Raw genomic sequence first — 12500 nt, forward strand, 5'->3', positions numbered from 1 at the left:
TGTCTATATATGGCTCTGCTCTAACTGGACTAACTCTGTCTATATATAGCTCTGGTCTAACTGGACTAACTGTCTATATATAGATCTGGTCTGACTGGACTAACTCTGTCTATATATGGCTCTGCTCTAACTGGACTAACTGTCTATATATAGATCTGGTCTGACTGGACTAACTCTGTCTATATGTGGCTGTGGTGTGACTGGACTAACTCTGTCTATATATGGCTCTGGTCTGTCTGGTCTGACTGGACTAACTCTGTCTATATATGGCTCTGGTCTAACTGGACTAACTGTCTATATATAGATCTGGTCTGACTGGACTAACTCTGTCTATATGTGGCTCTGGTGTGACTGGACTAACTCTGTCTATATATGGCTCTGGTCTGTCTGGTCTGACTGGACTAACTCTGTCTATATATGGCTCTGGTCTAACTGGACTAACTGACTATATATAGATCTGGTCTGACTGGACTAACTGTCTATATGTGGATATGGTCTGACTGGACTAACTCTGTCTATATATGGCTCTGCTCTAACTGGACTAACTCTGTCTATATATGGCTCTGGTGTGACTGGCCTAACTGTCTATATGTGGACCTGGTCTAACTGGACTAACTCTGTCTATATATGGACCTGGTCTGACTGGACTAACTCTGTCCATATGTGGATCTGGTCTGACTGGACTAATTCTGTCTATATATGGCTCTGGTGAGACTGGCCTAACTGTCTATATATGGCTCTGCTCTAACTGGACTAACTCTGTCTATATATGGCTCTGGTGTGACTGGCCTAACTGTCTATATGTGGACCTGGTCTAACTGGACTAACTCTGTCTATATGTGGACCTGGTCTAACTGGACTAACTCTGTCTATATATGGACCTGGTCTGACTGGACTAACTCTGTCCATATGTGGATCTGGTCTGACTGGACTAACTCTGTCTATATATGGCTCTGGTGTGACTGGCCTAACTGTCTATATGTGGCTCTGTGCATTTTAACAGATGTAATGTCTCTCAGTGGCCAGCAGGAGTCGCCACTCACCCTGGAAGTAAAACCCTCCTGGGGCGCCGAGCACCACTCTGCCTTCCTGACACAGACACAGAAAACAAACTCTGAACAGACAGCTCACAGGACAGCAGTTTGATGATGGAGTCAGATTTTGTGGTTACCATAGTATCATCAGCATTCTACAACACAGTGGTTACCATAGTAACATAGGACAGGCATTCTAGAACACAGTGGTTCCTGTGGTAACTGCTGTAGAATATTGCTTCTATTCATGTAAGCTTTCTATTTTTCTGTTCTATTCCTTTAGCAAGCAACCTGTCAGAACTGTTACCTAGCAACCACTCAGCACTGTAACCTAGCAACATCTCAGCACTGTAACCTAGCAACCACTCAGCACTGTAATCTAGCAACTTCTCAGAACTGTAACCTAGCAACCCCTCAACACTGTAACCTAGCAACCTCTCAGCACTGTAATCTAGCAATCTCAGCATCATACTCAGCAGTGTAACGTTGCACTGTCAGACTGACTCCGCCCACTACCACCTCACCTTAGTGATGTCAGAGCTGAAGCCCACCTCACAGTAGCGCTGGTCGTTTCCTAGGCAACAAGAGAGAGAGAGAAAGTGAGGTGATCAGAATTGGAAACTTTAAAATCTTTAAAAAGCATTTTAAACACCTGCAGGTTAAAGTAAAGAATAGAAATGGGGTTTGAATCTTGTTTTAAGCTTCAACCTGAGGAACATGACCGATGACCTCAGCATCCTAGAGAACCAATGGGGACGTAGATCAGAAACATGACAGAGTCTGACTAAGTTCTCAGCTGGAGAAAGCTGGCTAGACTTCACCTGTTTCAAACTGAAGGATCACACCAAGATCTTTGGTAAAATGTTTATAAAATAAAACAATCAAAATAAAACAACTTCAGATTCACTCTTGTTTAGGTGGACGAAGTTTTGGGCCATCAACATGTTCCTGAGGTTATTTAATGTTGAGGATGTGAATAAAACATCCGGAGCATGTAGATGGAACGCCACAACAAACACGAGATGATGTCGATGACAAGTAAACCAAAGTGTCTGAGAAGCTTCTGCTCCTCAGATAAAAGGTGAACGGAGTTAGCTGCTAACACAAACCCCATCCTGCTGTGAAGCAGCTGGCACTAGGACCCAGAGGAGACCGGACGCAGAGTCTTTAGAATCAGTTTGACAACAGTTGGGACAGAACCGTCTTTTCCTGAACTTTGGACACAAACAGCAGATGTGCTGCAGTTGAGAACTGTTGGTGTAAACTGTCTGTCTGCCTGTCTGTCTGTCTGTCTCTCTGTCTGTCTCTCTGTCTCTCTGTCTGTCTGTCTGTCCGCCTGTCTGCCTGTCTGCCTGCCTGTCTGCCTGCCTGTCTGTCTGTCTGTCTTACTGTAGCTCATTCGTTTGTAGTCTTCCTCCACCATGCTTCCTCGGCAGGGAGAGAAGGGGGCGGTGCTTCCAGTCACATGGTCCAATAGGAGGCAGTTCCCCACTGGAGTGTTCCCTGACTCCGCCCCCTGCCTCCGAACGTTCCAATGGAAGAGCGGAGCACAAGCCTGAGAGAGAGAGAGAGAGAGAGAGAGAGAGAGAGAGACAGACAGAGAGAGTAAAAGGTAAGACAGATCCCTGATCAACAAGACTGATATAGGATGTGTCACTGAAACATGAGCCATGAAAATATACCAGATGAATCTTTATCAGTACAGAACTAGTCTGACACACGGGGACAGTGGAGGGTGCACAGGATAGAGTGCAGGCAAAAAGAAGAAGGATCTGGAGAGTAATGATATTGAGTGTGTGTGTGGTGACAGCGACACTCTCACCGGACCCCCAGTCTCAGCACTAGCAGTGAGGACCCTGGACCATCTGTGATTATCTTATAAACACCATCAACACAGGTAAAGCATCGTCCCCAAGGATGGGCCTGAGTCTGTGTGGGGATCTGAATCACCTAAGAACCAAAATGCTGATCTCTTCTCACCCTGATGTTCAGCAAACAGTGAAACACCAGACCAGAGGGCAAGCCACCCTGGACTTCATTTTTACAAACATGACAGACCTCATAGCAGTCCATCCCCCCCCCCCGGCTCTAGTGACCACAAGTGTTTGTTACTGAGCCCAAACGGCACCGCATGGAGGAAACAGGAGAAGCAACAGAGGAGAAGAGGCCGGTCAGTGACTCATGAAAGAAAGGAGAGCATGCATGGCTGTAACTGACTGGTCTGCTGTTTACAAGGCTGGAGACATTAGCTCCAAGGGGGAAACCTTTCATAACTGTATGTGTGCATGCCTGTGAGAAGGAAAAAAAACAACAATACTGGATAAACCATGGATGACGGAGAAAATAAAGCACACCATCAAGAAAAGACAAAAGGCCTATAACAAATGGGGGAAAACAGCAACATGGAGGAAAATCTCAGTCCAGAGACTCATACATGAGGCAAAGATAAAGTACTACAAAAATGAAATGCCGGCTCTAAAGAAAAAGAACCCCAAGGAATTGTAGGATTTCATTAATAAGGGCCTGGGACGAGCTAAACCATCAGATGGGAAAATACGCATTGAGGGAGTTGAGGACAATAAAGTTGCAAATTCCCTAAACAGTTTCTTTGCAGAATGGAAAGATGGACTAAACCTTCACCCCTCTCCATTTCTCCTTTGCCTCAACCCCCCGTACAGAATGATCTCTGCAGCACAGGCCGAGTGAAACAGGCTCTGACTCGTCTCAATCCCCGAAAAGCAAGTGGGCCGATGACCTGGGACCTGAAAGAGCATGCAGAGGACCTCGAACCCTGGCTCAGTCTCCGAGTGGCGACCTATCTCTCTAACTTCTTGTGTCGGAAAAATTAATCCAAGAGAGATTCATCATGAAGAAGCTCATGACCCACGATCCTCACTGTGTGTAAAAACCAGTGTTCGGGGTAACACATTACTGTAATCACATTACATTTGTCTGTAACGCAGTAATGTAACGTGTTACGGTTCCTAAATTCAGTAATCACATTACAGTAACTAATCAAACAATTATGTCGTTACTTGTGTTACATAAGTTCTTCAATTATCTGCAGGATCTGGAATCTTCAGGATTATCTGGGCGGATAGAAACAAAATCATCAAATGTGCCTTTTCATGCACAACCTCTGACCTCTGACCTCTGACCTCTGACCTCTCGTGTGACTTTGGCTAGAGACAGTTTGTGTGGGAGATAGGACAAAAATGGCAGAGCGGTCTACAAATTTTGAGCAGTGGAGATATCAGGTGGAGATCAGGTGGAGATCAGGTGGAGATCAGATGGAGATCAGGTGGAGATCAGATGGAGATCAGGTGGAGATCAGATGGAGATCAGGTGGAGATCAGGTGGAGATCAGATGGAGATCAGGTGGAGATCTGCACATTACTTTGAATTTGTTGCGTGAAAGGAGAAGAATGTGACGGTGAAGTGTAAACTGTGCCCAGGCCAGAAACAACGATCCACTGCTGTGAACGACATCAAATCTCTCCAAGCACCTGCAGAGCCAACATGCTAACACAAAGCTAGTAGTGAAAGATCTAGTTTTATTTTGAGGCAGTTAGCCTGCTGCCAGAGCCGCCTGGACTCTGCTGGGCAGGTGAGTCTTGTTCTCACCACGACATTTTCCTGTGAAGTCTTCTGTGGGCTGGTTTCACCGACTTTGCTGTCGGCTTTGTGGTGTTAAAGAGCATAAAAGAAAGATCTTGTGTATGTCCTCCTTATGAGGACAGGGATTTGTGCTGATATGTGGGCATATGTGAGGTTTAACGTTATATTGTTAACTGGCATTTACGTGACAATGCATCTCAGGCGATGCTGCAGAGTAACGCAAAAGCAAAAGTAGTTTAACAAATTACTTTCTACAGGGAGTAAATAAGTAAAGTAATGCATTACCCACACCTGGCTGACTGAACTGACTGAACTGACTGACCCAGCAGCAGTGCTGGTCCTGCCTGACATGTCCGAGTCTGATCGGGTCGATCACACTGATGCAAAACACACTGGACACAGAACCGTGTCCCAGGCTGGTGACACACCGGTCACTGACCCTAACCCGTTACACCAGTGCTTCTCAACCTATCGCAAGATAATTTTGGGGGGGTCGCGGGGTGATTTATGGAATAGGAAAAAAACATATTTCTGCTATACAAATGTTTTATCATGTCTATTTTTTCAGATTTTTCCTTAATTTTTGCTTTTTTTTTTGTAAAATACTAAATTGTTTTTAGCCTCTGTGCCTCCTCTGATAATGAATCAAATGAAACAACCTGAAAAGGGAAAATCATTCGTTGGTTTAAACTCTATATGCTTCATGAGCCAAAAAGGTTGAGACCCACAGGGAGGAGACACACTGATGTGACGTGTGGAGTGCCTCAGGGGGGCCTGTTTTCCCCACACCTCTTCCTGCTCCACATGGCTGCTCGTCATGCTGTGTTTAAGGACACGCTCCACACTGGATATGCAGATGATACCGGGTTGTCATGAGCGATCCCCCTATCCAACATCATGGAGTTAGGCTAATTAATCAAGCATCTTAAAAGAGCTTGTCCATTTTTTATAAAGCCGGTGATGAGAATATAGTCTGTGTATAATTGCCTCCTTTTTGATAAACTGTGTAGGAAGTAACTAATTAAGTCTATTAACTAATTTATGTTTTTTTGTTTTATCACTTTGAACAGTTCTCTAGAGGTTACACTGTCATGTTTTAAAATATAGCTGAGCTCCACTTATTCATGGTAATCTTGTATGTAAACATACTTACTTTTTTTTTTAACTTGTCTTGTTTCAGGTGGACAAATGTGGCCTTTTTATGTTTATGCTTTATGATCTTAATGTTTCTGATGTAAAATTCTGTGTAGTTTTCAGTATACCTTACTGCCAGCATGAATTAATAAACGTAAAAATTAAAAATTAAAAAAGGTACAACAGGATGTGTGTGTGCGTGTGTGTGCGCGTGTGTGTGTGTGTGTGTGTGTGTGTGTGTGTGTGTGTGTGTGTGTGTGCGCGCTCACCAGTATGTGTGTGTTGCTGACTGATCGCACCGAAGCTCCAAACCACTGCTGACTCTTAGAGGCCTGATAGAGGAGAGAAGCACTGCTGTAGTCCTCATCGCCTGCACACACACACACACACACACACACACACATACACACACACACACACACACACACACACACACACACACACATATACGCACGCACGCACGCACACACACACACACACACACACACACACACACACACACACACACAGTCAAACATATTTAATCAGAATCTGTCCAGCCTCTTGTAGTGACATCACACACCAGCTTCTGGTTCCCTGCTGATTAAAGTTCTACTTCCTGTGATGTTCTAAAGTTACAAGTTCTAATTCTACTTGTAATGAAGACGACAGTAGAAGAAGAGTCACTTCCAACATCGCCAACTTTATGTTTGTATGGGTTTTTTTATTTATTTATATATTTTGTATTCATTTCCAATTTTAACCACTTTTCTCCTGAATGTGTCTCATGTTAATTTCCTCCACATATATTTATTTTATATTTATTTTGTATTTATTTTGTATTTATTTTGTATTTATTTTGCATTACAGACTTCACTTTCCTTTAAAGCCTCATAGGCTGCAGGTTTTCATTACACTGGTAAGACATACCAGACAGGAACATTCATATACTTCTATAGCAGACTGTGATCCAGAACACTTCAGTCCAGTCCAGTCCAATCCAGTCCAGTTCAGTCCAGTTCAGTCCAGTTTGAGTCCAGTTCAGTCCAGTTTGAGTCCAGTTCAGTCAGCATTTCCATGCTTTCTCCCATCTAAACTGCCAAGTATATTTAATTCTTTCATCACCGAAAGACAAAACTCTGTTTCCTCGTCACTGCAGAAGTGAGACGCTCTCGTTGTTGTTGTTGTTGTTGTTGTTGTTGTTGTTGTTGTTGTTGTTGTTGTTGTTGTTTTTCTGTTGCGTCTCTCGGCTGAAGCGCCTGCAGGTAGTCTGCAGCGGTCAGAAACCAGGATCAGATGTTTACATGCAACAGGATCCCGGTTTCATTCGGAATACTCCGGCTAACATGATCGGGTTTCTCAAAACCCGGATAAGGCCTTATCTGGGTTTCTGAAATCGGGATGTGATGTTTACATGCGCAAACACAAAAACAGGATACTTCAAAAACCCGATCATAACCGGAGAGACTCAAGTCCATGTAAACACAGTCAGTGAAGACGTCTTTCCAAAAGCTTGTGGTAACCAATGAGCTAGTTAGCGATCTTTCTTGGTTGCTATGGTAACTCTTGGGGTAACCAATGAGCTAGTTAGCGATCTTTCTTGGTTGCTATGGTAACTCTTGTGGTAACCAATGAGCTAGTTAGCGATCTTCCTTGGTTGCTATGGTAACTCTTGTGGTAACCAATGAGCTAGTTAGCGATCTTGCTTGGTTGCTATGGTAACTCTAGTGGTAACCAATGAGCTAGTTAGCGATCTTCCTTGGTTGCTATGGTAACTCTTGTGGTAACCAATGAGCTAGTTAGCGATCTTGCTTGGTTGCTATGGTAACTCTAGTGGTAACCAATGAGCTAGTTAGTGAGTTTTCTTGGTTGCTACGGTAACTCTTGAGCTAGCCAATGAGCTAGTTAGCGATCTTTAGCCAATGAGCTAGCCATAATCCCCTAGAGAGCGCTCTTCACTGGGATTATGGACCGAAGTGTTATATGAGGTCAAAGGTCACCTTTCAGATCAAAGTCGATGATGTCACAGGCCCCTCCCCCAGGTGACCAGGGGCAGAGGAACACGCCCCCTCCCTCCCTCACTCCTGATTGGCTGCTGTTGGCTCTGGGAGCTCCAATGAGAACGAAGGCCCTGCAGAGGAAAAGAGATTGTTGTTGTTTATTTTGTTGATATGAAGATTCATCTGGAAATATTTAGTTTGATTTCCATGTTGATCAGCTGCATGGAAAGATCATACAATGGGTTTGTTGAATACAATAATAAACAAAAAAAATAAAATACAATAACTCATAAATTAATTCATACATTTTACTTTAATTTTACTTTAAGATGCAAATGGGCTGGACTAAGACTCACTGCTCCAATGGAGGGAGACATAGAAAGAAAAAACACTAGCACTAGACATAGAAATAGAACACAGAGAAATCACCCAAGAGCCTCAGCATGAACAACAGAAGGCCAACTAGAGCAGTATCCATACACACATGGTCCAATGGTGGAGGAAACCACACAGAGAAAGAAAGTTATTACAGTTTTTTTTCAATTGCTAACAAGCATCGGTCAATACTGAAGCCACTTCTTCTAACCTCTTCATCCAGTCTGCATTCCCAGCATGCATCTTGGCCCAACAGTTCATCTCTCCTCCAAACCTCAAAGCACCAAAACTCTTCATAAAGTCTCAATAAGCTCGTTCAGCAGAACACTGCAGCAGCTCTGCCTCAGAGAGCAGATGCTGTCACTCAACACACTGAGCTGAAACACACTGACAGGGAGCAGCACATACATGATGAACCTTTATCTTTGAAGTTTGAATGATTTTTCACATAAATCAGTATTTCATTATAGAATAAGAATAACACCTTTTCACTTTATTGACTGTACTAAAGTATATGTAACAAGAATGAATCAGAAATGCAGCAATTTGCTTCATTATCCTTTATTTTTTCTATATCTTTGCATATAGTAATTTACTTGTGGAAAATAAAAATATTTTTTAATATGGTTACTGCAGAAATGCACGAAATCTGCCATCATTCTGTTTGAATGTGTTTTTAACAGTTTTGAAAACAGTGTGTTAGCATTTGAAAAATGTGCTGCAGATATAAAGTGTTTAGCAGCTGGTGGAGTCTGAAGGAGAAAAGACTTCATGGATTTTGGAAAATGTCATTGATGCATTTTGTGTGAAAGCAACGAAAAATGATTCAGTTTGGTCACCTGGGCTGCGGTCGAACAGTCAAAAAAATGATATAAAAACATATCATCATTCTTAAGTTTCAAACATGTTGAATTAAAAACATCATCTGGATAAAAACGTCTCATATCCCTTTTTCTCTAAAGACAGACTTCTGTGTTCTGGTCAATATGCTGATTATGATCTGATTATAAGCCTATGCATATAATATCTTAAGAGCCACCACACAGCTCAGTAAACAGCTTGACATGTGGACTTGATGCTCTGAAGTGGTTCTGTCTGATCCAGACTTTAAGGCAAGAGCTTCACATCTGAGACTGAAGTCAGATGAATGAATGATTTTCCTAAAGCTGCAAGACAACAAGCTCAGAATGAAGAAATAAGTAAAGCAGCCTGAGCAGGTTCCTCTACAACCTGAACTTCACTTTCATCATTTCACAGCAGAGGAACGTTCATAGTTCTCCTCTGGGTTTAACATGTTGTTCAGAACATATTAGCATATTAGCAAGTTATGGCATAAGATGGAAAATGCTGAATAAGCAACGGGAACTCGATGATGATCTGCGTCTCTTGTCGGTCTGATCGTTTGTTTTCGTGAACGGACGAACGGTGCGCCGCTTTAAATGCCGCTGCCGCAAGGAATTGTGGGACGGCGTTATCTCCTTTCCTTTGGTAAAGGAGGCTCCAGTGTCTCCTCTGCTAAAGGAGCTAAGTAAGGAAGCATTGAAGCTCCTTTCCTTTGTGTTTAGAGGATTCAAACAGCTCTTATCATGGCTGACACTGAGAAACTTCCAGGTCATTTCACTCAGTGAGGAACCTTCCTAAGCAGAAACACTATTGGACCACAGCCCATGTGACTTCAGTTTGACTGATGCATGTTAGCAATCGAAAAATACTGTAACACAATAAAATGAGAGAGACCAGAATGCATTGCGGCGGCGGCATCGTGACACGAACGCCCCGCTGTCCGTCGGGTTCGGTTAGCCGCTCGGTTCGTTAGTGTGTTAATGAACGGATGACGAGTTAAGGAGTTAAGGAGTTAAGGAGTTAAGGAGTTAAGGAGTTAAGGAGTTAACGAGGGGGCGGGGCCAGACTTACGTGTCGTTGATCCGGTGAAAGTCGGCAGAGAATCCGAACAGACTTCCTGTCGGTCCGCTGAAGACGGACGCTTCGTCCAGCAGGTTCAGACACACACACACACCTGACCACACACACACCAACACACACACATACACACACCTACACACAGCCATCTCACCTGTCTGTCTGCCTGCCTCTCTCTCTCTCTCTGTCTGCCTGTCTCTCTCTCTCTCTCTCTGTCTGCCTGTCTCTCTCTCTCTCTCTCTGTCTGTCTTTCTCTCTCTGTCTCTCTCTCTGTCTCTCTCTCTCTGTCTCTCTCTCTCTGTCTCTCTCTCTCTCTCTCTCTCTCTCTCTCTCTCTGTCTTTCTCTCTCTCTCTCTCTCTCTCTCTCTCTCTCTCTCTCTGTCTCTCTCTCTCTCTCTCTCTCTGTCTGCAGAGTGAAGCAGTTATGAGTTTTCCTCAGCTTTATAAAGCCTCCTTATCACACACATAAGAAGTACGGAGTTGTGTGTGTGTGTGTGTGTGTGTGTGTGTGTGTGTGTGTGTGTGTGTGTGTGTGTGTGTGTGTGTGTGTGTGTGTGTGTGTGTGTGCTCTGACAGATGACAGACAGGCGGTGTGTCTGTTTCCTGTTGATAGCAGCAGCTCAAAATAAAAAATAAAAGCTTCCTGTCCGCTTCACTCTGCTGTTTTCTTTTCTTCACCTTCTAATGTTCTTCTCATCGTCACATAACACACACATATATATTTATATTGAATATTTTTTCATAACATGCATATTTTTCATTCATTCCCTCTTGGCCTCGGTTTGTTGTTGTTTTCCGCTCCTTCCTGATGCTGCAGTTCATTTATTTCTATGTAAAATGTTCTTTATCGGTCACATGTTCACTCTGTTTCTGTTCCTTCATCAAACCTCACTGATGTTTTACTGTAAAATGTCTCGCTGTCATTATTACTCTGAATATTTCTGATTTGTCACTTCATGAAAAATAAACCAATAAACAGGCTTTCCGACAAATATTATCTGTGTTTATTGAGCTTAAAGGCAGGCTATATAAAAAATGACATCATCAAGGCGTGTAGATTTATAATATTTTTTATTGAAAAGTAAGCTACTTTTGCTTCTACATTATATTCCAAATAAAATAAGTCCCGTCAATAGACTCACGTGCATAACTCTCTCTCTCTCAAACACACACACACACGTTACCATGCAAAATAGAAAAATAGGATCATCTACTATGAAGATTTGCACTTTACTTCGTTTCTGACATGTATTTTGTTGCCAAATAGCCATATTGCTGTCTCCATTACACAATGCCAAATGTCCCGTTAACCATCATCACACATGGCCAATTACAAAATACGCAACCGACAACCAAGAAAAACAACACAGTAAATATGTAAAAAGCTCAGCTCAGCAAAAAGTCATGAAAATAAACTGTAAAGGCATCTGACCTTCACCCAGCACACACACACACACACACACACACACACACACACACACACACACACACACACACACACACACACACATCGCTCTTGATTGGTTAATACATTACGCTACAGTCAAAACAATTTAGTAAATCCTCCCCAGTTGTGTCTCATGTCACTTAAATCAACTCACATAGAGCGATATTTATTATGACTTTACTGAAAGAGACTCAGAGCTGCTCATCTGGAGCAGGTCTGGAGATAGACCGGGAGCAGGTCTGGAGACAGACCGGGAGCAGGTCTGGAGACAGACCGGGAGCAGGTCTGGAGATAGACTGGGAGCAGAACTCAACCTGCTGCTGTAACTCAGTCTCAGTAACACAAGGAGCACAATGATCCAGTAATTGTGCTTAGAGGGAATTATTTTCCCTCTAAGCATCCAGTAATTACCGGATAACGGAAACCCAGCCAATAAACTTGTTGTTATTCTCAGATGATTCTTCTCTCTCTGATAATATAATATGACTCACCAGCAGTCAGTATTATAATGAGTGGATCAACAGCAGGAGTCTGTGACCTCTGACCCCAGTCCCAGTGTCCCCCTCTGGACCAGGACCTGAGCCTCAGGGTCTTAACTGAGTCAGCTGCTCAGCTGTAGAGCCTGAGTGAGAGTCAGGAGGAATGGGACGGCACTTTGTGACATCACGTGTTGCCTTGACGACGTCAGACGTTACTATCTCCTGTCAATTAATCAATTTGTAATTTACTCTTTGTTTGCGCTTTTGTCTAAACAGCATTATTAAGCTAAAGTGAAATAGGCCTAGGTCTATGATTTGTAACATTGCAAAGTTAGACTGTGCTAATGGATGTAGAAAATACTCTTCATTCTACTAGAGGTTAACCTGCACTACATCATTACAATATGTAAAATATGTAAAAAAAAATAAAAAATAAATAAACAGTAGCAGGTACGTTGAAAGCAAACAGTACTTTTAATAAAGCTTAATGAGCACAAATAAGCACATAAAGGAT

At 42.9% G+C, this 12500-nt stretch overlaps 1 protein-coding gene across 1 annotated transcript in view; it reads right to left on the bottom strand.

The window, feature by feature from the left end:
- LOC139665011 (integrin alpha-IIb-like) overlaps window positions 1–10349 on the bottom strand; it is a gene marked incomplete at its 3' end in the record, with an annotated part of 15310 nt that extends 4961 nt beyond the window's left edge. Inside the window, exons 1-6 of the mRNA XM_071543946.1 lie at window positions 10055–10349; window positions 7766–7896; window positions 6056–6156; window positions 2424–2589; window positions 1559–1608; window positions 1044–1089 (exon numbers count right to left, since the gene is read on the bottom strand). Coding sequence (XP_071400047.1) covers window positions 1044–1089; window positions 1559–1608; window positions 2424–2589; window positions 6056–6156; window positions 7766–7896; window positions 10055–10209 — 649 coding nt within the window. The remainder of the gene's footprint in view (window positions 1–1043; window positions 1090–1558; window positions 1609–2423; window positions 2590–6055; window positions 6157–7765; window positions 7897–10054) is intronic.
- Window positions 10350–12500: the final 2151 nt, after the last annotated feature.

The sequence above is a fragment of the Centroberyx affinis genome, unplaced genomic scaffold, assembly GCF_046629955.1.
Source record: "Centroberyx affinis isolate AG114_WGS23_722 - 3 ecotype Tasmania unplaced genomic scaffold, CSIRO-AGI_Caff_v1 ptg004418l_1, whole genome shotgun sequence".
In the NCBI taxonomy this organism is placed as follows: Eukaryota; Metazoa; Chordata; class Actinopteri; order Beryciformes; family Berycidae; genus Centroberyx; species Centroberyx affinis.